The sequence below is a fragment of the Diadema antillarum genome, unplaced genomic scaffold (assembly GCF_040938485.1).
Source record: "Diadema antillarum isolate AM-2024a unplaced genomic scaffold, OU_Dant_1.0 seq00001003_RagTag, whole genome shotgun sequence".
Classification (NCBI taxonomy): domain Eukaryota; kingdom Metazoa; phylum Echinodermata; class Echinoidea; order Diadematoida; family Diadematidae; genus Diadema; species Diadema antillarum.
In genome coordinates, this window is record NW_027271841.1 from 80106 (window position 1) to 106475 (window position 26370).

Sequence of the window (26370 nt, forward strand, 5' to 3'; positions counted from 1 at the left end):
TCTTTTGAACGGTTGCGGGTCAGAAAATATTGCTTGAATGCTATTCTCATCTGATAATCTATCCACCATTTCTACTACAAGATATCATTTAGTGAAATTATGAAGTTAAAACTCAATTTGTAAAGTGTCGAAATATTCGTCACAGAACGCACGTCGATGAATGTACGGATATTAGCTATAAAGAATATACTCATAGCACAGGTATGTATGTATGTATGAAGCCCATGTGTGTGTGTGTGTGTGTGTGTGTGTGTGTGTGTGTGTGTGTGTGTGTGTGTGTGTGTGCTTCTTTTTGCCTCTGCTCTTGTAATTGGCATTTTTATGTTCGCCTGTTTAACGCATGCTCTCCACGGGGTAAGCACAGATTTCAGATGACGAATAAGCAATGTATGACAGTCGATACGACCTCATGGTTAACACTTAAATATCAGCTGCAACATAATTACGTGCAAGGGATGTCGTAAAGTCCTATAGAAACATGCCTTGGTACTGTATGCTTTGCAACCGAACAGTGGAGTTTTCAAACCTAATTTTTTCTTGTTCATTAGAAAGAAAATCACTGCAGTCTGACGGGTGTCTGCATTACGTAATGCTGTTGCGTAGAGCACCTATTCCCTCTGCCGAGCCGAGCGTGCCAGGTGAAGGACCATGAGACAAGAGATGGTGATGGTGTTGAGATCCTTGGCCCATGGGTTCTACCATTCTTGGTCGGCACTGCTCCTGCGACCGGACAGCGAAGCGATTCACATGCACTGGGATGGGGACAACAAGCTTGGAGTTGCCGTTCCCGCCTCCTCCGCTGCCGCCACCACCGCCTCCACCGCCATTTCCTCCACCACGATTACCGCCACCTAGGATGGACGAGTGGGTCTTCAGTCGCTTCCACTTAGCTCGCCGGTTCTGGAACCAGATCTTGACCTGCACCTCGCTGAGCTGAAGGAAGCGCGCAATGTGTGCGCGTTCGCTGAGCGTTAGGTACTTCTTGCTGATGAACTCCTTCTCGAGTGCTAGGAGTTGGTCGCTGGTGAAGGCCGTCCGACGTCGACGACTCTTGCTGCCTGCGTTCCCATTGGTACCACCGCCCAGAGTTTCGGCCCCACCAGCGCTGACACCATTTTCCTTGCCGATGAGCTCACCTGCAGACTTTCGGCCACCCTCGTCGGGTGACGAAGCCCCGCTGTCGTGAAGGATGTCGTCGTCGTTTTCGTCCAGACCTTCATGGCTGTCGCGACGGTCGCTGATACTTTTATCTGAAAAAGAGAAAATAAACATAATGTCTTCAATTAAAAATCAATTTCACTTTTGTTTAATGTATTTGATAATAAGAGAATACACAGGTCATGCATTACAAAAGTTTTCGCAATGAAAAAGACGTCAATTTCATCAAGTTTGTCTTGGCCAGTTTGCTCCAGTTTTAATGCTGGCAAGAATAACACTCGATTTGATCGACGTAGACATGTTAAAAAAGCATCGAGGATGGAAAAGGTCATCACTTGCATGGTCTCACATTGGTGCTCTTGTACACCTGACGGAAGATGAAGTACAGAAATCACTCTTTAATTGTCTCGTAAAATGAGGCCATTTGTCCCAATTATCCACACCTCGGTCACGATTGATCACGAGTTTATCAGATGTCACTCAAACACGTATTTTGAGGCATACTGTCAAACCTGTTTTCTTCCTTACGATCGAGTTGAATAGCTGGCAAGGCTGATAGATTTGCTAATTGTAAAATCGTAAAAACTATCAATAGTTTGTTTGTTGGTAACAATTTTCGAAGGTGTCACAAACATTACTGCGATCCATCACTTTGATCGCTTTGCATTCACGGCCACTCCAAACAAGGATCGTTGACGATACATCAAACCGAGCTTTCTAAACTGACCCTACTCGCCGGTGTCAACAGCTCTTCAATAGCTATCCTATTACCCGTGTCCTTCACCGTAGAAAGGAATTCAACCAAATAGTCCCTCTTTTCAAAGGGCACTGTAAACAAACGTCCTACTGTTTCAAAACCAGGCGACTAATGTGTTCATATCCAATGACGACAACGCGAAAACAGTAACATTGGCGTTGTCCCTTTTCCGAGCATGCACGTCACGCCAGCTCCTTATTTGCAAGTAAATTAAGCGTGTCTCATAAAACTTCGCGTCTCTCCCTAAAGCCAACGTTGCCCACAGAAGACAAAAATCATGGCAGTCATTGGTTCGGTTTGTGGAGTCCTGACAACATTATTCAAACCTTTGGCTATACGCACATCCCGTTTCTGAACAAAACTAAACTCAAATTAACAAAATTTCTTAATTTGAAGGAAACAATCAGTCTAAACTCCATCAGTCGATAACATTCTTTGTTCCACTTACTTTTGTGTACTCAATTTTGCTGTTGTGCCTTTAAGATTATTGCACACACCACACAAATTTTCTCAAAGAATTCCTTGTTACATATTCATATACAAGGAAAGACTAGGGTGATATTGATTGTACCGGCTAATGATAGCATAATACTGATGATAACAATGCTAATGATGATGATGATGATGATCTTGATTATGATGATGATGATGATAATAATAATAATAATAATAATAATAATGATAATAATAATAATAATAATAATAATAATAATAATAATAATAATAATAATTATAATAACATAATTATAATAAAATCTGAAAATAATGTGACAGCGTTACGATAACAATGGTGATACATGGTGCCATTAACACGAGGTTGGATGCTTCAAATACAAGCATAGTCACCAATGGTCACGATAAAGACTAGAAAGAGAGGAGAAAACGAACTTGCAGGAAATTGAAGTATGGCGAGTAAAATGGGCTTCAGAGTGGTCAGAAAAGCAATGTCTCTTGCACTCACTTTACCATGGATCTTAAGAGCAGACGACAAATGAAGGAGAGACAGAGAAAAGGGAACAAAATGTATGTGAGAGAGAGAGAGAGAGAGAGAGAGGAGAAGGCAATGTGGCATGGTATCGTTTTTAGTGAGGGTTAGACAGCGTAATATGACTGTGGTTATTGCCTCATTCGAGATTGCAGTGTCATTAGGATATGGCTTAATTCGACCTACAGGTGTAACCGGGTCGGTTGGCTTTGATGAAGCGATGATGAAGATGATGGTAACGACAGTGCCCAGAGAGAATCCATCTATTTCTCTACCCGAGTCTCCCCCTTTTATTCTCCACTCCGCTTGTATTTTCTCAGCATATCAGCAGAGATAATGCCCGAATTGGTGTTAGGGATACGATGAGATAAGTTACTCTTAATCTGTGCTATCGTACAACCTAAATCACGGGACTTAGAGATCTGGGGAGCGGCACACGATGCAAAGGGCAAAAGCCTTCGGCAAACCACGGTATACATAAAAGATTTTGCGACGAAAGAAACACATACTTAACCCTCTCATACCCCACTTACATTCGATGCTTAAGAGAGATATTCTGTACAGTTCTAATGGCAATCTAACGAGGTGGCAGAGGGACAGAACGTTCGAGGAAATCACAACAACAACAACGATCGAATGGTTTCAGGGATGTCGCCTTGGCAAACACGTGTTTTTACTCAGTACGATCCACCGACGTTAATACTTTCTTTTCCTCCTTGCGTTACATTAGTCGCAGCGGTAATGGACAAGACTAAGGGCGGATGGATATTTCAAATGAATGAATCGTTGAACAGGGCGAACCACTCGGTATGTTATTGATCCTTCAGTGATTGAGTCTCGATCATTACGGCCTACATTCTGCCAGAAGCATGTATAGAGAACCTAAGCTCAATCCTAGTCCTTACTTTCGCCACTTAATCAAACTCACATTTCCCTTTCTCCATAATCTGTCATCTATACCATAATAGAGTGCTCTTGGGAACGCTGCACCTCTATTTTTATGTCTGAATATTTATCTCTCTATGTATTAATATATATATATATATATATATATATATATATATATATATGTATGTATATATATATGTATATATATATATATATATATATATATAATATATATATATATATATATATATATATATACATATATATATATATATATATATATATATATATATACATATATTGTCTCCTCTTTCTAAGCACGCCTTCTATCGTAATTCCTCAGATTGGAAATCAATCTACGAGATTATGGTTAGGGACAAATCCAAAATTAGACTCGGATTTGTCCCTCATCTCGATCTAAGGAATTAAGAGAGTTCATATTTGTTTAAACTTTCAAATTTCAACTTTTCTCTCTATATTATTTCTCAAAATGAAATACGAAATAGATATACACTCCTGCTGAATTCATTATCAGGCTGACTATACGAGGCAACGATTACGAAGTAATTGTTAGACTGATTCTCTTCAAGAGTTATCATAAATAGAAATCGAATGCATGAACAGTCCCACTCACTTTTCCAATACGAGTAAAATATCTGCTGGAACAGTAACGTCTTTTCTGGTTACCAGGATGCACACACAAATACATACACAATAAACCAACGTAGAATTGGTTACATGATCTGACACACCCAAATTCAAGCTTTATTATATTTAAACGGTACAATTATCCTCCATGTTTCATTAATGGTCCCGATTATCGAGCATTCGTGATCTATGCTTCATAATTTTGATATAACAGTTTTGAAACTTAGCAGTGCAGTAACTGTCTGTACTCTCTTCATGCGCTCAGAGAATTATATATTTACACTTGAATTCCGAAAAACAAAATTGACCATGCATGTGTATGTCCTGGGTAACGATATCTAATACCTAAAGTACTGCAAGCTATTAAATGTGAAATCTATGTGGCTTGCAAATGCACCAAAAATTGCGTATATCTATTCATTTATTCATCTATTCAGTTATTTGTTTAGCTATTCATTCATATACTACATCTATGTGTATTTTGCCCTTAAATTCATTTGTTCAGTTAACTAAAAACACTGTAAAGTAAACTCAAGTTTCGAAGGACTTTTAATGTCTAAGAAGTTTAAATCTTTTCCTTTCCCTAGGGCGGATGGGAAACATCTTTAGAGCTCATTGTAACTTATAATATAATCTAACCATAACAGTTTGTTGCTTTACCACAAAAGGCATGAAATACTTTATTTCCTGGTTTACTTTATGGTATATCTTAGCAACAGAAGGACGAAATGTGAGTAAACATAAGCATAACTCGTATAATATCTTTGCAATTTTAGGTTATCCTCAGAAAGATTGGGACAGACCCAACTTCAAATATGAGTTAGTAGGATGCGGTGGTTAGGCCTGCTTAATAGTAACGATAGGGGGAACTCTTTTTCACTCTTCTTTCTCTCCACGAAAGACTCTCCTTTCCCCCTTCCTCCACCCCTTTCTCGGTCTGTTCATGTCCTTGCACTAGAAGTAGCTGCAACTCAGTGTTAGTGCGACAAGGTGCTCGAATCCCAATCAAGACTCTAATCCGTTCGTATCTCCATTTCATCCTAAACAGATGCTGAAATAGATATTCCGTTGGAAATTAAAATGTAGCTCAGCGAGAGATGGAGCGGGAGAGAGAGACCATCATACAGAGAGGGAGAGAGGGAGCGAGTAAGGGAAGGTGAGGATACGAAATTTTTGCAGAGCAAAAAGAAAAGACACAAATCTTTAAGGAAGCAAAATGGGAGTATTTCGTTACGAAATCCCCACGATGGGGATATGGAAGGTAGCCTTTATTCACAGCTAGAGGCTTTGGATACGTATACAGTTCAAAATACGCGGTCTGATAGACCTGGATGGTCCACTGCCGAGGCGCCCCCCTTCTCTCTTCCTTACCCCTATCGCTCGCCGCCTCTTACAAACCCCCGAACCGCCGCGGTGGTATTTTCACAAGCCGGTTGCTTGAGGGGGCTGGAATCTCGAGAATCTTTATCGGCAGGGGCGACTGTATCAGTAGTAGGGGGCAGAAAACTGGGCCCTTTGTTGGCTGGGGTATCACTGGCGCTCACAATACCCCGTCCAAACAAGAACAACAAAGGCGGCGGGGGCGAATGCCGACACCCCGGGGATCTGCAACACACGATATCAGCGCGCATGTGCGTGCAAGCATGATGCCAAGGCTTGTGAGCATGTGAGAGCAAAGACAGAGAGGGAAAGGGGGGTGGGGGAGAGGAGATGGGAGAGAGAGTAGATTGCACATTCGGAAAACGAAATGGTAGCATTGAGAACAATTATATGCCATGGTACACGTGTTACAATATAATGTGATTTTAATTCTTCTTTCATGCGTCCGTAAGTATGATTGTTATACCATCGTCTATAAATACCCTTGTGACGTCATGAATGATGAAATGGGTTTCGGATATACCCAAAAAGTGGTATTTTCTACTTCCAAGTCAACCTTCACTCCTGATCATTAAAAAAAGATATAGCGTCCACCTCTTGCTCCTAGAGTGCAGAAATTTGATGAGCAAAATCTTGACTTGTTGAGATTGAAATATTACACTTTAAACCAAAAACCGTGTGGGAAGAGCAAACGTGTATTTGTTTTGTTTTTGTTTTTTTACTGATGGAAACTACTTTAAGAAGATACACAACAGACATTTAATAAATGTATCTGCGTTGCAAAAATATTCTGACAGTATTCTAAACTAGTTTACATCGAGAGATTTATCTTTCTGGAACTGTAGCATATTTTCAAAGAACCGTGATTACTGTTTTGATCTTCCCCCTTTTACCTTTAATCGTCGCATCAAGCAATGACCCTCTATCTGAAAGAGAGAAAGAAGCAGATAAAATAAACTAGGAAAAATCCTCCAACGTATATTTCCTTTTTTTTAATATGGATATACTAAATGCCTTACCGTTAAAGTGACGCATGAAAGGTTATATTTGCGTGTTTACAGGCGTATTATATATCTTGCTAAATTCATACAACCGTGATTTTTTCCCCCTCAATATACCGTCGATGGAAGGAAAATGAGATGATATGAGATCGTCTCTAATTTACCATGTTTACTCAGGTTGGCGGACAGTGCAGCAACTCTTTTAAAAGCTTTGGATTTGGTTCATGTCATCTGAGAGGCTTAGTAAGAGTGGACCTTCGCACAAAGCTTGAGGCCGAAGAAGCGCTACCAAGCGACAAAGGAATGAAGGAAAATATGAAAAAAAAATATCCTGGTAAAGCTGTAAGGATCTGCAAGGGGAGGGGGGTTAGAGGCTTATTTGAATCAACCAATGATACAACCCTCACTCTTCTCCAGATTATTATTATCATTATCAGATGCTGCATCCAGAAATCCTCATCGTCATCATCGTTGCTTTGAAAGGAAATATCCTCATCCTCATCCTCCTCCTTCTCCTCTACCTTGGTGTCATCATCAAGAACATCATTATACCATCATCATCGTCATCATTCATGATCTTATTCGTGGTTTTTCTATGGATTTTCGATGCCGTCTGTGCTTTTGCAATATTATTCTTCATCATCCCAGTTTTAAGAATGAATATGGTGTGTGTGTGTGTGTGTGTGTGTGTGTGTGTGTGTGTGTGTGTGTGTGTGTGTGTGTGTATGTGTGTGTGTGTGTGTGCGTGCGTGTACGTGTGCGTGCGTGTACGTGTGCGTGTGTGTGTGTGAGAGAGAGGGGGGCAACATCCATTCGCTGTCGTGAATGATCGACCGTGTCTTTGGAAACATTGTGTGTGTGTGTTTATATTTATTGTATAACATCTTAACGAGGTATTCAGTAAGGGGGTTTTATTTGACGTCTGTTGTTGAGGGCTTTTTTTTTTTTTAGTTGGTTATTTTGGTACTGTTTGGGAAAATCAAGAAGTGGTATAAACTAGGGTGGCAAGGCGGCATTTTCCAATCGTTTTCATTTGGATTGCTTTGGATTTTATTTTGCGTGCATCTGACAAGCTGGATTTTGGAGCAGAAATAAAGTTAGCGACCAAGAAAGAGAAAGAAGAGAGGGAAAAAGTAACGAGAAGAGAGAGAGAGAGGGAAAGAAGCTGAAAAGATCGATTTATATTTCCATGCCAGGAATTTATAGAATGACGGAATCCATTCTGTGGTTGATATACCATACATTTCCGCTATTGATTTTGGTTTCCCGTTAAGAATTGATTGCAAAAAGAGTATTGGCGGAACAAACGGTTACTTAACAGGAGAGTGAATATTCCGGGTTCATTGCCTTATGTTATCAATTCCTTTATTTCTATAAATGATTTGTGCAGTGTGCAGTCGGCCGGGGAGGGTCAATTACTTTGTTTAATATTCGTAATTCGTCACTTTCATTCATCACTGCTGGGTTTTTTTTTTTTTTTTTTTTTTTTTTTTTTTTTTTTGGGGGGGGGGGGTTCCTCAGCCCCAAATCACTAGGAGAGTTCTATACGAACACCAATTAAGATATTGGCAGAACGGAGTTTCAAACCGTTTGTCCTTAGGTAAAGTCCACAGTCTCAAACTGTATACAGGTTCAACTATACCGTACTTGATTGTAGCCTGGTTCAGTACACAATTATTATCATACCATGATATACGGACACATTATCTTCTCCTATATAGTTTAAAGGGATTAAATACTCGCGGTTGAGATGTGTTTAGGTTTTCAACGTGTTTCTTTTTAATGATATTTTGAGATAACGAGAAACCTCTTATGAAATATGAAAGAACATGTAATTTTATGAGGAATTCAAAGTTTATTTAATGAAAATTTGTTTTGTAATGGCTGAGATATCCAAACAAAGCGATCACAATAAAAGGTGGAACCCACCTTTTATTAGGGTCACTTTGTTTCACTTTGTTTTTGGACACCTCAGCCATTTCAAAACCGATTTTCGTCGAATAAACTTTGAATTACTCTTAGAATTGTATGCTCTTTAACATTTGATAAAGTGGTTTCTACGTAGTATCTCGCAAAAATGTAAAAGCTGAATCTTCATCTTAACCAATACTATACAATCCCTTTAAGAGCGCTGTGGTTCAGGCTCAAGAACACAGAAAAGTGAGAGCCTCAGTTCGCATCCCGCGCGGTGTATTCACACTAATCCTGGACAAGGGGGTGTAACAACAAAGCCACTCTTGACGCAGATGTGAAAATAGGTCCCTTGCACTGCTTGGTTAGAAGTGATAGCAGAGTCCTCTTTTATTTAAGATACCTACTATCTTTGGAACATACTCGCGGGAAGAGTCGTATTGTATTCTTAATGATGATGATTATGATAGTCATCTACTGTTATTTTATGATCATTAGTCAACTATTACTTTCGCTTTTAATATCAGATTTATTATAAAGCGAGGATCACATCTTCTCTTCTTGGTAATAAAGATCCCGATTGGTGAAATTGGAGAGCGGCTGACGTAAAGGACAAAAGGAGGAGGAGGTGGAGGAGATGAAGGGGTATACAAAGAAGAAAGAAAAAGGACAAGTGGAAACACGAAGTAGAGTAATTTACTGCAGGCAAACATGGTAGAAATAGTCGCCAGCAGAAATTTGTCTTACAAAGTAGGGAAATTCAAATTGCACCAACCCAGAGATGCGTTTTGACCAAATTGCCAGCCGGTGAGCCGGGCTTGTTTTTTTTTTTTTTTTTTAAGCCAACACAAGAATAAAATATAGGTTTTTAATTGCAAGAGCTTTAAGAGAACGAAGACAAAAGAAAACATCAGCTACCGTGGCGACAACGGACTAGATAATCACCAGTAGCAATCCTATAATGCGCATCCAATTTACCTCGCCTTAGCTAAGTTCTCTGCCCACACTCAGGTAGATTACTTACAGAATAGGGAAATAGGTCCTACACAAAACAAGGTGGCATCGCGCAAAATACATCACAAAAAACTGACCCTACGGTCTGAAACGGATTATGCCATATTCAACTGCTGTATTCGGGTAAACCAAGCTGGTTCTCCAATTTGTGGATTATCCTTTCCTGTTAGAGAATTTAAGTCCTCTCAGATTCCCTCGCAAATTCTCAAGCACTAATTCATTGGTTTAGCAGGGTCTTTTTTTTTCAGCATAACGGCTCATCAGATGTAATTGACTCAGGTAATGATGGTCAGAGCAAAAAAACAAATCACAACTTAAATAACTTTACCTACAAAACCAAAACGTAAAAAGAAAACCACGCATACCGAGTACATTAAAGTTTTGCAAACAAATCAAAATAAACAATCCCTGCTGCGATTTGAATATACACGTGTACAGACAGCGCCGTGATGTTATGCCTCATTGGGTGGCGGGATTGCCGTCTACGACTGTTTCCCCGCATACCACGACCGATCATTAATCGCGAAACTCGGCACTAATTCACGGGGAGTTACCTCAATAGATCTAGCAGAGGGACCAGTAAAAGCATCATCGTTAGCGTCAGCAATTAGCTGGATATATAACCCTGCTAATGAGGCGCGCCGAAGATGCACGCGCATTACAGCAGATAGCTTTCGCAGCTCCGAACCTCGGTCGTCTGCGCGGAACGGAAGAATAGTGATGTAGCAGAACAAACCGCGAAGTGCTCGCAAAATATCATCATGTGCCATAGCACGTATGACATATGAGTATACGACATCAACGAAGGCTTCTAGCCTCTACGGTAGATGTGAACTTTAATCACTTTCTCCTCTTCACTCGCACAATTAGAAGTCAAGAATGCCGAACATGCCAATGTAAATCTATTAGGGATTTTACTACTAGCTTGTTGACCACATGGAAACGGTCAGTTGATTCTTTAAAGGCAGTGTTGGTGTGGGGATGTGTGTATGTGTGTGCATGTGTGTGTGTGTGTGTGTGTGTGTGTGTGTGTGTGTGTGTGTGTGTGTGTGTGTGTGTGTGTGTGTGTATGTATGTGTTGTATGTGTGCGTGGGTACGTTTGTTAGCAACCGATCCTTCCTGACTAACCCCTCATAATCGTGGCATTTACCAGGCAAATTTAATTACACTCGCGGTGTTGCATGTCATGCGCAAAGTTTAATGTCGTCACAGAAGAAAGGAAAATTATTCCGACTAGTGCAGCAAATCAATATTTGGATGCATCGGCCAAACGTGTGTAGAGGCGAGAAGCTTGCATTTACTTGAAAATACGTCCTAATATAGTTGTCTAGCTTTGCGAACAAAGAGTTCACGTCACGATAAAGAGACGTGGGGGGGGGGGGAGCACAAGTGGTGTGGTACAAACCTGCGATCAGAAAACATTCTACGCTGGGTAGGAAAATGTAGACAAGTTTGTCGATGCTTTTAGCCTCTCCCTTTTCGACTAGTGAGTGTAATTTCTCCAGATCTTCTTTGCCCTTCTTTCAGTCCCTTACCTCATGGAATGAGTGTCTCATACATGGTGTTTTAAGCCTAATTGCTAGCGATCGTTGTAATGAATTAATTGGGCGGTCTCTCTCCGTCGAAGGCGCTAATTGCAAACACGACAGACTGAGACAGAGAAAATGGCTGTGCTATGCCGGAGAAGGAAGACGGAAAGAGTAAGAGACTTAGAGAGAGAGAAAGGGAGAGAGACCGAGAGAGGAAGGGAGAAAAATAAGACTAATGGTTGTGCCAAAAGTTTAGTGTAATGGGTTTAAGAAGGTATCGGGGACGCACATGACAGCGAGTGTTCTAAAACATGGCATGATTATTCTCGATATTTGTAAAACCACTGCCTCAATTCTTGATCTAATTAGCGAGATTACGTAGAGGGGTAGAATCGTAATCTAATCAATATGAATCGACAAAATTAGATTACGTGATGCGAAACACTTATCTTGTCGGATACACACGTACTGAAAGGTGTCTTGTTGCCTTCCGTCTCCTGGAAGACCTCAGCCTGTATATCATCAGACAAGTTTCTTCGAACACTTCATAGAATCTTAGAGAAAACGTCGCAGATTACAATGGAGTGATCCTCCACATTGTTCTGACATGTCAAATGCCATGGTAGCATATTTTCAAACATATCTATTCTCATGTTTATCCTTAATGGCCAATTACATGAGACGAGTCAAACCTATCGGAGAGAACAATCGATGTACCTGTCAATAAACACTTTTCAAACTTTTAATTAGGCAAATATTGACATTATGTTTATCTTATTAACCCTACATAAGCAGTACGTGCGTGGAACACTTAGGAAGCATATGTCAGATGTGTGCAAAAGTTGCATTTTCCTTGATAGCTCGCTTGATATGACCAATCATTGTATGTGCCAATCTTAGCTTGCTGTTTGTTTTTGTTTTTTAATTGGCAAGGATTTTGCAATATTTTAGCCCGATCCCTAGGTAATATGCGACATTTTCATGATCAATTACCTGGTGTTGACAACGACATTTAACTTGCAGTCATTTGAATTTTCAAGAGGTTGGTGTTGAAATTTTTTTTTTCATAATTTCACTACCATTATTTTCATTCATCGTCAATCATATTTATCTTATAAAACCGCTCAATAACATTGGACATCTGATATCTAAAATCCTACTTTTTTGCCTGCATACGAGATATCTGGTCGTCATGTTATACCCAACCATTAATGATAAAACACACAATAAACGAAAAATGTAGAGATTATATATATATATATATATATATATATATATATATATATATATTCAACGTTTTTAGACAATAGTCCAAGAAGGTTGATTTTTGCACGCTGATGCACTCCTCAAGAAATTTATGAAAACGAATTATTCAATGATATTCGTATAAATAGCTTACTCCACACACCTTTGCAATATCGGGGTTCTTATTCCATTATTTTTGTCCTCTAGAGGATTCATCAAAGTGCAAGCTATCAGTGATAACTTTCAGCGCTGTGGGGAGACTGGAGTAAGCGAGAAACACCTTTGAGTATAAAGTGAGTGAGCGACGGGATTTAGACACCATTTCCAAACGAGAGGGTAATGCGAATCAATAACAACACCTTTTATGAAGAAGGGAATTTGTTCATCAGTCTTTAGACATCGAGACCGTGGTAAATCGGCCTGGTAGAAATCGCCCCAAGAATCGCCCCAGGCCTTTGGGCAAACCGACGACGAGTACCTCGTTGCATGATGTGAGATGGTGACCGTCGCAAGCTTGGGTAGCCTTCAAACCCAGACCCTGAGATATTTCGCTTCAAACTCAAACAATAATGATTGCAATAATGTTGAAGAACATTGTGATTGGAACAACTGTAGTTATGAAAACATTAGAAACACTTAAACTAGTTATATCATGTTACTATAGACTAGAAGTGCAAAGGAGTTCAAAAGCTTTATTCTGAAGAACTGATCTCTGTTGTCGTACTCTTGAAGACTAAACGTAAAATAAACATGTGTTATTACACCAGCTGTATACATTCTACTTCATCTTCTGCAACTTTTAGATAAAACTTAGTATGACTGTTGATTCGAACGCAAATGGGCGCCAAGGAAAGACAAAGAATTGCTTAATGTAAATGTCTAAGCCCATAAGACAAACAAACTGGGTATTTCTTATGACTACACGAGAGCGCGATCAGCTTATTCCAGCACTCACGGCATATACGTCGAAACGCCTGGAGACAGGCTACTTGACAAGATGGCCGCCGACATGTCACGACGTTTGGCCGCGTAATATTATGGAGCAATTATCGATCTGTAAGGCGAGTACCTTATAGATTCATGCGTATCCCTTTCCTTCCATCTCTCTTCCCCTCACCCTCTCTCTCCCTGTTATCATTCCTCTCTCTCTCTCCTCTCTCTCCTCCCTCTCTCTCTCCTCCATCGAAGTATATCACCATCGCTTGTCTCGTTATACCTCTCGGCTCCATCGACTCCATCCCTGAAGGGAAATATGATAACCTGGTTGTCAGATTATTTTGCGCTCGATCGTCTGGGCCCAAACACATTGTGAATGGCGGGTGATGTTATAGACACGCGAGTTTCACCAACTATGGACGAACGGATGACAGGCTTCATGCTAGAGCTACCATATACGGTATCGATCAAAAATAGTTTGCTCAGTCGTGTCAGTTGGTCATTCATAACCATCCATCCTGCATCGACAAAGGTGAGAAGTAAGTGTAGATGAGAAACTTTTGAATAGTTTGTGTCTTGAGAGTAGAGTGATTCGTGAAGACTGTCAGACGCTCTCAAGAGTAGAAAAACAGTCGGTAACAATAACAACGTCTCAACAAGGACAGACTGCAGATTCTTAAATGATCGTAAATTCAGCATCTAACTACGAAAAATGCATGTGAACGACAATATTCCTAATCGGTACTCCCTAAGCTGTTCTCTGGCGGCATCAACCTTGCTATACTTAAAGTCCGGTATAGTAAGAGGCACCGGGGCCGTTTCTACACTGGGGCAGACGACGTTAAAAAAGTAGCTCAGTGGATCCAAATCGGATCACCCGGCGGCGCGCTCGGGGAAAAGAGACCAAGAATGGCCGATGAAACGCACAATGCAGCCACAGACCGGCTCCCTTGTGATAAAACGGATTACATCGGGTGTTTCCACGGGCTATTCTGCCGTCAAAACACTGCCGTTGAAGAAAAGAAGGAACGAATTAAGCGGATACAGAAGAAAATTTAACTGCCCTTCAAGAAATACACACAGGGAATGAGAGAGAGATGGAAGAAGGAAAAAGAGAGCAAAAGCAGGAAAATTCCGTATTATTCAGACAGGTATAATCCGACTCTTTTGTCGGCAGTGAACGATCTCCAAATATTTGATGAATAGGGAAGTGGATCGGTTTCATGCACATCCACTCTTCATAAAATCAATATTGATGCTGCCAACAGCCAAAAAATAATGTTCATGTTGATCCACACTGTGGCCAGATCACAGATGCCGGCAAGGATGACGACTTACGCAAGAAGAAAGGTCACAGTCTATCTCCCATTTTCGCTAAATTTTGTTCTTTCCCTTCTTTCTTTCCTTTGTATATTCATAGTTTGCCTCTTCTCAGACTGTTTTCGAAGCAACAGCTCTGCCTGGAAATCCGATAGCCGCAAACATTAGCATTTCCTCGAGATTGGTTTTCGATTTTGTGTGACGAACTCACTACTCCTGAAGATTTAGATATCGCGCTCTTCAGCATTCAACTCTCACGACCCCTCCCCCTCTCTCTGTTCCTGAGTCTCTCTCCCTTTCTTTCTCTCTCTTTCTTCTTTCTCTCTTTCTTTCTCTCCATCTCTTTCTCGATCTATCTCTTTCTTTCTCTCTCTCTCTGTCTCATTTACACTTAGTCTCATATAACCTTTGTCTCCTTTTCTCATGTTCTTTCTCCCCTGCACACCAGTCATTGTTCTTACTTGATATGTTTATGATGTCTGGCTTGGTGCGTGCTTCCATCCCCGTATCCTTACTTTTGGCCTAACTAGAATACGGATATGGATAATCATCAACAGAAAGAAAAAAAATTGCCTGCTCCGATTTAGATTTGGTCGTGATAAGTGTGTTATTTGTCTTTACCTGCAAGGCAGGAATCGGATCTCCAAATTGTTGGACGGAAAAAAAAATTTACAAGAAAGAAATTTCTTAATTTCCATGGGCATGTTGATGGGTTTTGAGGTCTTGAAATGGAACATGTTCCATTGACTGAGATATTTACTGCAAAACAAACCTGACTATCCATCAAGAATCTAATTGCCGTCTAATTTTCATGTAACATTGTTATTGACAAGAAAAGTGTTCAGAACTTCAGGTCGCACGTCTTTGGTGTCATTTTATATTCTTCGAGTCTTACAAACGTTAAGCCATTTCACCTGCCTCCGTGTTGCAGGGGAGACAATGATGTGAACACCCATATGTCTGCTTAAAGGGATAGTACAGTTTTGGTTGAGATGAGAATTAGGCTTTTAAATTTTTGCAAGATACCAAGAAAACACTTATGATATAGTACAGAGCCTACCGTTTTAAGAGGAATTCAAAGTGTATTTGATGAAAATCGGGTTTGGAATAACTGAAACATCCAAAAACAAAGTAAAACAAAGCGATCGTTACAAAGTGTGGGTCCCACACTTTACTAGAATCGTTCTTTTTTGGATATCTCGGCCATTTCAAAACCAATTTTTATCAAATAAACATTGAATTCCTCATAAAATTGTATGCTCTTTCATATTTCATATGAGATTTCTCATTATCTCACCTAAAAATGTTAGAAACCTGAAATTAGGTCTCGACCAGAACTGTACGATCCCTTTAACCTAGATTTGGATGTTACCAATAGACAATTCACTATAATCTAATAGTGATTATAGCACCTTAAAAGTGCTGATTAAGGCGTTGTATAGTTGTACTGATAAAACTGTACATAAACATAAAGCTAACAAAATGAATATCACTAGAGTACGCCTCGTTGTATATTGGCGTGCAATGTACAGATATTTTGTTGTTGTTGTGCAAATATCAACGGGTTTAATGTTACATTATTGTTATGCTTTTGTCAGTCTTGATTAAATATTGTAGTTCCTTTGCTGTACTTATCATAGTACGTTACAAAGAAAAAGCTGAAATGGTTTCAAAATAGACTCAGACTGACTCCCTTAGTACTTGTCTTGTACTTAAGAGTATGGTTTACGTCAGAGAAACAATTTTTGTTCAGTTCAGTATTTTTCAACTTGATCAAAAAAGAAAGATTAAAAAAAAAAACTAGATCAAAGGAGTCTCGATAGTTCCTGTCAGACGGCGAGGGGTGAAAACTTTGACTTCGATGTCAACTTTGTGTGTGTGTGTTTTCCAGGACGATGCCAACTATCCGTCGGCCCCGGGATGTCGGGGTGCAAGGGAAATAAGTACTGGTTCACCGGCTGCTCGGCGCTTACCACGATCGCAGAGGGTTCGATCTGTCGCCTCGATTTATCGATGGGTGAGAAAGGACCGAACCAGAGTTCATTAAGCCTGTCGCTGACGATTCATTTATTCCGTCATGAGAATGGAAGATGTTGTCGAGTATTTTTTTTCTCTCTCTCTCCTCAAGGTGTCAAGTACTGATCTGAGAAGACTACGCCGAAAGATGTTTATACACACCCCACCCTCCACACACACATGTGCGATTCATACTAGACCAAGGAGCTTCAACTTCCTTGACTATTAAGTGAAAACATGACGAAGTACTTGCACAAAGCGATACAAATTCCAAACACACAATCATGCACACAGAGACAAATCTAAAAAGCGGAAAAAGAAAATTAACACATATTATATCATAAAAAGAGGCAAAGAAATGAAAAAAAAATGAGAGCGCAGAGAGATAAAGAGAGAGAAGGGAGGGGAAAGAGAGACGGATAGACACACGTATACACCCAAACTCTTACCTGACGAAATGTTCTCACATGTAGAAATATTAGTAATACTCACACCAGGCTCGCAGACACAAACAAACAAACAAACAACTCACGTTACGCACACACGCTCTCTCATCGGGCTTGCCGACAAGATGTCGGAATCTAGTGGAAGGAAAAAAGACGGTGTCTTCTTTCGTGTGTCTATGGCACGCAAATTTTAATAAATATTCCACATGGTTGGCATTTTTAATGATGACAGATCACCTGATAGGCTCCTAACGACTCTCATATTAGAAGGTGATTACGGCCTCACTAGACTGAGAACGATTTAGAGGAAAATTTGTCGCGCGCGAGTTGAGGATATAATTACGTTCTGATGCAATTACGACGATGGTTCATGCACGAAATGCATACGCCATAAACCCGTGTACATGCCACAAGAATGCCCATGCCGCTTCCTTCATAATTTTTTAAGGAGCTATTAAGCGTAGAGGGGAAAAAACACTTTCAGTTGATGTCTATTTAAGCAACTATCCTATCAAGTAGGCCTATACAGCAAAGGATGTTACGAGACAAGAGTCTATGCTAGATAAATTTTATAATTCATATTATCACTGTGGCCATGTATTTTGTGTATGGGTGTGTGTGTGTGTGTGTGTAAGAAGCAGAGAGAGGGAGAGAAAGAAAAACAGGGAGAAAGAGAAGATGGTATTAGTTCTCATCACCAACAGCGTGAGAGAACAGAAGTGAGACGTGAAGTTTCGCGCTCGTTCGGCACTGCAGTAGGAGGTTGCGACGCTGACCTCTCCCGGGTGAAACTATCACCGGTGTTAACGAGGAATGGGAATTGGTCAACTTTACCACCAAGATGGATACGTGACGCACAGAGTCTTGCAGCTTCGTGTGGGTTGTGTCTTTTTCCCTTCTCTATGTCTCTAACGTGTGTCCCTTCTCTTTCTCTCTTCTTTTATTCATATACCCCAGCTGGCACACACCCACGTCAAGATAATCAGAACCATTCAAATGTATGAATACATGCATCACTCTCCTTTGGATACACTCGACAGGTCTTTGTATGGCTGATGATCATCCATTCTGACCCTACCTGCCACTTATTGTCATCAATAAGATAATGTGAAAGTATGAAGGGACTACAAAGATAAATGATTTCTGAGATTTTCATTGTTATCCAAAAAGGCTAATTGTGAACGGTCAACTTAGCTTGATGTATCAAAATGGTTTCGTTCTGGAGGTGAATTGATCTCCAAATCATAAATCAACATTATCCTGCAACTTCAGAAGCTAAGATATTTATTTTGTTACTTTCCTCTACCAGGGTTACCGTCTTTACTCATGTTTTTAAGAACTCGAAGCTTTGACGGAAGAACGGTCACCGGTTGCTTTGCCGACAGACATTTGTTTAAAAATCATTTACGTATTATGTATCATTAATATATACGATCATTATCATGATTATTGTTGCTTTGCCGACAGACATTTGTTTAAAAATCATTTACGTATTATGTATCATTAATATATACGATCATTATCATGATTATTGTAACTGTAATTTCCACCATAATTTCGTTTGTGGGACTTTTCCAGTCTGTCTCCGTCACGACAGAAATAATTTCACTTAGTTCGAGAACAGCGATATAACATACTACATAGTTTCCAATGCAAATAAACTACATAACACACATAACGTCTTAAATCCGGCCATGGAACTTCAAACACGTGTATAGGAGTTTCTTGGTTTATCCGCATCGTTTAAGTTAGTCAGAGAGTCGGAGTCCAAACCTCAAACCACAAGACCTTGTAACCCACTTCTGTCCGCATGACACTTTTCTAACAGCTCTCATCTACTGCTCTCAGTCACGTAAAACGAGATCATCTGCCCAATAACGGCTCTCAAACGGAAACCTTCACAACACTCATTAGCCTATAATACGCAGACACTTTTTCCGCCACTGCCATTGCATGATATTCCTCAATTTCATGATCTTGAAATGTTTATTCAGAGTTAAAATATATTTCCACATCGAGTGATAATTCATTTTACCAATATCAACGTTTGAAATAAAACGAACTGAATGAATGAATGAATTCGTGGACTAGTGTTTATTTTTCTTATACGTAAACTGATGCATGTGTTCTTTACTCTTTCATTTATCATTCAATTACAATGGAAATTCTGTCCTTCAATCGCGAACAGTTCGTGATTTCTGTTTATCACGTGCATTCATAAATCATTGATTTAAATCCATTTCAATTATCTTTAAAAACGGTAATTATTCGTTTTACATCGTGGTTAATTTTCGTATCAATAATAATAACAATGATAATAGATATAATTTATAAAGCGCTTATTACTTCAGTTTTTAAGTGCTATGTGTCTCATAATGGAGAAAAATTACAAAGGAGAAATTCAGTCATGAAGTAAAGAGTAAGATGAAACAAAATACAGGATACATATTACACACATTGTAAGTTATAACTTAAAGAACGAACATAACATAATCAAATATAATTAATCAATAGAAATTACAGTATTAATGTATTACACTTGTTTATCTAGTTCTTTTTGTGCAGAAGTATTTTCTGTACTTCTAGGCACGTATGGTAAAGTCACTCTAATTATCCAACTAGTTTGCAGTAGTTTATGGCAGTGATAGGAAGATCTTTTATTGCCATAAGACATTTACAGTCTTGTAAATTTTCCAGTTTATTCATTTTTTAATGGGGGGGGGGGTAGGGATAAGAAGTTTATTTATAGCTATATGTACAAGTATCATACATTTTGTAAGTGCAGACTCCAGATGAATAGAATAAAATCATTTAGTTTAAGAAAACATCCTTGATTTATGATCTTAGTATAATTGATAAGTCTGCTTTTTGTCGTCCTATTTCAATCACTGGCAAGGAAAATCGTCCACAGATGATAACTCATCTTTCTTGCACTACAAGACAAAATTTTAACGCTTTAATATTAATGCCTTAAGAAATCACAGTTTTCCAGTTTCAGGTGACAAGAATGATGGATGTTGCATTGTACGTGTGATAAATGTACGGCGAAGCGTTCTTGCCGCCTAAACAAATAAGGTGTTTCATCATTATGTTCGAACTATATAGCTACGTGAAAATATACAGGTAATTGTTGCCTAGCATGCGAAGAAGATTTAAAAAGTTTAGGATACCCTCCGACGGTCTATCGATCCATTTCCTTTGGCGTATTTAAGTTAATAGGCCTTGGCTCTTTTATATGTGACACAGTTGAAAAATATATTTATCTATAGGGTCTATTCGTTTATCAAAGCAACTGATGCGATAGTGAAGACGTGTGGTATTATATCTTATTATGTAGATATTTTATCATTTTATCATCCTTCATCTCTTCTGAAATGTCCCAGTTTAGTTTTTTATGGACTTTTTAATACATGGTAACACAGATGATAATATTTTCATTCATGTATCTTTAGAAATCAATGGTCAACCAAGGAAATAGAAGATGAGAGCAATGACTCAATAAGTGAATAGGTGAATCGATAGATGGTTACTAACAAATTATTTCCCTTTAATCAAGAAGAAATACGCATGATTAATTAAGATATAAACTGATAGATGTGTATGAGAGAATGATCAAATGACTGGATGGATTAGTGACTGAATAAGGTTGTAATGGATGAGTAAAAATGAGACCGCTTTCAAAAAAGAGTTAAACAAAAAGACATCCAGAAGGCAATGATGCCATTCAATGTTGAGAAAAACCCAGAGAAAAAAAAAATGCAAAAGAACACGGTTTGCTGACTGCAACTATACTTCGGGTTTAAATGACACGTAGACACGTAGAGTTTTGCTTAACGGACGAGCAGGGTTGGGACCGATTAGTGTCATTGGCAATATTTGGCTTGGCCGTGTGCATGGTTAGCGCCAGTCATTTGTGGCGAGATCCAAACGTGTGGTCTCGTTTACGTTATGATAAATCCATCATATGTCAAGTTAGAGCTTATGCAAGAAGACAAAGAGAGATGAGAGAGACGGGTGTGGGGAGGAGGGGTAGCAAGAAGGAGATCATTAAAGATAGATATTTGGATAGATACATAGAGGGATATATAGATGAATGAATAGTTGGATATGTATATGAATACAAATAGAGATAGAAAGAGATATATAGATGTAATGATAGATAGATAGACAGACAGACAGATAGATAGATGGATGGATAGATAGATGGATGGATAGATAGATGGATAGAGAACATTACATGGAGGGAGAGATAAAAAGACACACACAGTCGAGTGATATAAAAGTATCCAAGTATCATTCTGGCAGCTGTATCCTAGAACAACAGCCCTTATTATGCTTCAGGTAAAGACCTGTTTGTGTTCTTGTGTGAAAATAAAGGGCCAAGACACCTAGACAGACACACAAGCAAACTATTAGACATACGGCAGTTGATAGAGACGATTCTTGCCGGTAAAGACTGTGCTTCATATTTCAATAAATTGTTGGGTGTTTTATTGCGTGTCGATAGAGGGCTCCTAACAAGATTTAATGTAAAACACCCTTTTTACCTTTATTTCTGTAATATAATGAATGAACTTATGAGAAATAATGTATGGTTATGCAGGTGTAAGGGTCGAATCACCTTGACAAAATGTGTCTCGGACAGGGAGCACTGAACGTCCGTTAAGAAGGGGCTCATGACTATATAGCGTAAAAGGCACCAACAGTTAGTCTTATTTCAAGAGAAAAATGCTAGTCTGATACGGATAAAAAAAGTGCTCAAACATATATATATATATATATATATATATATATATATATATATATATATTTACATATCGTCTTTCATGAAAAACGTTGATGCGTGATCGCGTCTGTTGCTGTTCCCTCTCACGATGCATCACGGGGTAAGTAAATGCGGTAATGCGGTCTCTGCCTTGGCAATTTCAAGCGGAAGGGGAAGCAATATTAGCTTAATACGGCTCCGACTTTGGGCGGGCTCAGATTTCGACACTTTAAGTAAACGGCTCCTCTTCATCAGGGGGCGATGGCTGCCTCTCGAATGACTTCTCTCCGCCTGTGAGTCTTTCTTGGTTTCCCCCGACTTCTTTCATATTTGCAGCCTTCATCAAAACAAACGCAGAAGCTAATGATTTCCCCGTGCCCCAGTCTAAAAATATGCGTAAACATGTTCGCGACTCTCGTCACACATGAAATAGTGCAACTCTGAGGCCTGTTAAGAGCAAAAACATTCGACTACAGAGCCATTTTCAACATCTATGCCTAGTTATTCTGTGTTCACTCCATCTAGCTTTATCAATAATCTTGGTTTCCTCCTTAACACACAGAATCCACCGTATGCGTTCATCTCCCCCCCCCCCACACACACCAGCATATACACACGCACACACGCATTCATACACACGCACACAAAATACAGGAAATATAATACTAGTACTTCACAATAAAAGATAATGGCCTAAATTAATAATAGTATGCCGATGCGTTTGTTAAAATCACTTTTGACAAATTAACTTCTTCGGCATAAACCAAAATAACGCAATCTGTGATGATCTTTGTTACAATCTAAACTAGACTAATTTTCTAACCATGTTTCTGTTTGCAATGTAGGCGTACTTACGCCTACATCGAAATGTGTTTCTCTTACTCTGGAAATCGGATAAGCACGTATTTATATTCGTAGCGATCGGAAGGAATTTTGTGGTAAGACCAAGACTGATAAGAATGGAACCTCTGGAAAGACATGCACGGTGAAGGATCATGTAAAATGACTTTTCTAATTCTTGTGACTTGTCATGAAAGAGAGAAAGCAAACAACGGAACAGCATTTCTCTGCTGAATCGATCGGCAAGCTTCCCCGCCAACAAAACCCCACATGCTAGCAAAGTCGCGGCTTTGGTTTTTCTTCTCCTTGCTCTCTGGTTCACCTTAACCTCCAGTCTCGCACTCCCTCGTTCACAGACGATTGATGTCGTCGGGGGACCATTTGTTCCCCCCTTCTTCCTTCTCTACACCAAAGCATTAAGTGCTTCTGCGGGCCACAGATTTTGTAGCCAGTCATTTGGACACGAGAAACAGTAAACGCGGCAAGGCATATAATATTAGTTTGTTTGACTGAGTTGTCTCAGTTGTTTTCGGTTTGTTTCTGGAGCAAGCGTCGAGTTATCGTCGGGGTCACGAGTACTCTTGCAAGAAAGAAAAACAGGTGAAGGTCGTGGGTTAAAGGGACAAATACTCTGTTCTTTAAAAGGTGTGTTCAAACTAAAATATTTTATTCAAAAAGGGAAAATCCGAGAAAAAGAGATGATACTAACCTGTAGATGCACACGACATTTAACGCACATAAATACACCCACGCATTTTCAATTCCGTAGAAGCAAACAACGAAGGTTTCACTCTGTGGCAGGGTACATAATGTCTCATCATAGATCAATCTAGAGAAAATACCGATATGTGTTCAAAATCACCAAACCAGAGAAGAATAAAAGGATCCCAAAAGCTAGCCTTTTCCCGCAGTTCCACTCGTGCCTATCGTGCGTTTGATCTTCAACATGCGTCGCTCATCAACACTAACTTCCACCAGTTCGTTCATCAGGATTTTATAGAAGGTTAAAAGTTCTTAGACCTAAAGTTGTACTTTAAATTTATGTTCTGTACACTAATTACAACTATCGCTAAAGAGATAGATCCAATACGAATAATCCTGCAGAGGTTATATGGTCTGGTTAAGGAGGACATCGATTTTCTTATTAGATTATGATTATGATTTTGATTATGATCATTATTCTTATCTATGTAATACAAGTATTGCGGCACGTATCATTATAATCTTCGCTATTATCATTACTGTCTATTCTTGATGATAATGTTCATCATCATCATCATCATCATCATCATCATAGTCATCACCTTTATCCTAGAAGGTTGTCTATTACATGATATTCAATAGAATCAATACTGCCATAATATTTTCATAGAAATGCTATTGCTTCCTTCCCGCTGTTTCATGCAACTAATCATTCGGTAAGAAAGCATTATGCTATTTATTATTATTGCATTATTTTTGTGCATTTCCACAAACAAGAAGTAGGGCCTCCTGCCACCAAGTTACATATCCTCTCATCTCTGTGCGTGGTGCCGTGGTCTATTCCACTTTGCTTACAGAGGAGTTGATCGAATGCAATCCGTTGACGTCACTGCCAACAGCGATCTTGTGGATTACATGATAACCCTGCATCAGAATTGCTTCTAAGGAAAAATGAAGATGAATTTCCATATACGACCGAATCTTGAGAGAATTGTTTTGAAAGCGTAAACTTTTAATATGGCGATCGTATGGTTGTGGTATATAGTTAGCATTAAAGCAACTAACGCTTCCGAGGTAACCATAAAAAGATAATGGCACAAACTTCTCATAAGATAGATAAATTACAACATTATAAGTTGTTGGCAGTTCAACGACAGAGTGTCCATTCACCCAGTATCAATAATGTCGCTGTTTGAATCGACGAGCTCGTCTCAAAATCACCATAGCTGACGAGAACATTTAGTGTTGATTGGTGATTGATACCGAAATACGTTAAGATTTCAAGGCCTATATCATCCCACATGTTAGGCTCATTATGGTAAATGTAAAGACCCAAGTCGACGATTCTACTAAGCTGATCTACTGAAGTCCCTTTGTCAATAAAACTAACTCTTTCACAATAATCCTGTCAAAGATAGTTCCCTCTGCCCAGCATCTTCATAAATTAAAACAGACACAACAGTAGACATAATGTCCCTCTGCAGCGAAGTGACAGGAAGAATAAAAGTATCATGGTTAATTTTCCACAGGAGCACTGTTACGGTGCACTTTAATCATTAAATCCTAAAATGTTACTGAAGCACATAATATGAGTTAATGCATGTACAGAGTTGTAAGTTTCCTAATAAAACAACTTCGGAATTGCGTAGAGATAGAAGAGGAGGATAGGATGTTAATCACTCTCTGGACTTCACATCAAGACTTCGTATCCAGCACAGAAAATTTGTTCTACCTCAGATTATGGATTTTTTTTTGTTGTCTCAGCAATATTAAGAACGGCATTTATGACATGGAATTTATTATCAGACATGCCTGTCTGAATATAATGCAGGTAATCAATTGATTTTGTATGATATGTCAGAACCAATGTGACTCATTACATTTTAATAAGAGTACCCACATTGCGTTATTAATTTGTTTAATCCCTATATTGAGACAACTACAACACTGAAAAACATATTTGCTGGGTATTTGATGGTGATGTGATCTCTATAAAAATTATCAGAATCGATGACAAGGAGAGAAGGAGAGAGAGACTTTACTTTACTCTCTTAATTAAAAAAAAAAATCGCTCGACAAATGAAATTAAATCTTAAGGCCCACCACAACGTCACGGGCGAAAATTAGGAAGAATAATCGAATGTGATTGTCTGCGAGGATAGTGGCGCACATTGGCGGGTTAACTCACTAGCTATCCGCGACCAGCCAGGCAACTTTTTGTGGTGCTGCGCCTCGGCTGCGGGGAACTTCGATCTACCGCACACAGCCGCTATGGAATTAGAATAATAACACCAGAAATTTTCAGCAATTGCTGGTGACAAAAAGAGAAAATACCCGATGATAACATAGACGTGTGGGGATATTTTCTTCCTCTCTCCCACTTTCCTTGCAGGCATTCAGATATTATTTAATAATTGTACTCTGAGTAGGATTGACCAATCGCGGGGATATTACCGAAACAACAAGATGCCTTGAGGCAGGTTCGGCGAGCGATACGCCGCCGTCTCCCGCTCGGGAGACTGGCGGCCTAAAAGAATCTACTGTTAGTGTCTCCACGCCCGGATGACGAATGCTCGCTGGTCCCCAAACGACGAAGTGAACGAAGGCTGCATGTCGCGCGATTTCTCAAAGCGCGCTCGTTCGTTAGGGTCTGTCCATTTTGTTCTTTCGAAGAGCAAGTTAATACTGGACTCCGACATTTTAGGGTTCACTGATTCTACTTTCATTGGTTCCTTGTTCTTCACAACCTTTTTTTAGGGGGGGGGGGAGAGAAGGGGAGGGTAACTTTTCTTGTCTGCATCGATGTGACTTGGCGTTCCATCCTGACA

General features: G+C 39.5%; 1 protein-coding gene across 1 annotated transcript in view; it reads right to left on the reverse strand.

The window, feature by feature from the left end:
• Positions 1-582: 582 nt before the first annotated feature.
• The window catches only part of LOC139742509 (uncharacterized), a 39964-nt gene continuing 14176 nt past the window's right edge, over positions 583-26370 (reverse strand). The window contains exon 2 of the mRNA XM_071653045.1: positions 583-1250. Coding sequence (XP_071509146.1) covers positions 583-1250 — 668 coding nt within the window. The remainder of the gene's footprint in view (positions 1251-26370) is intronic.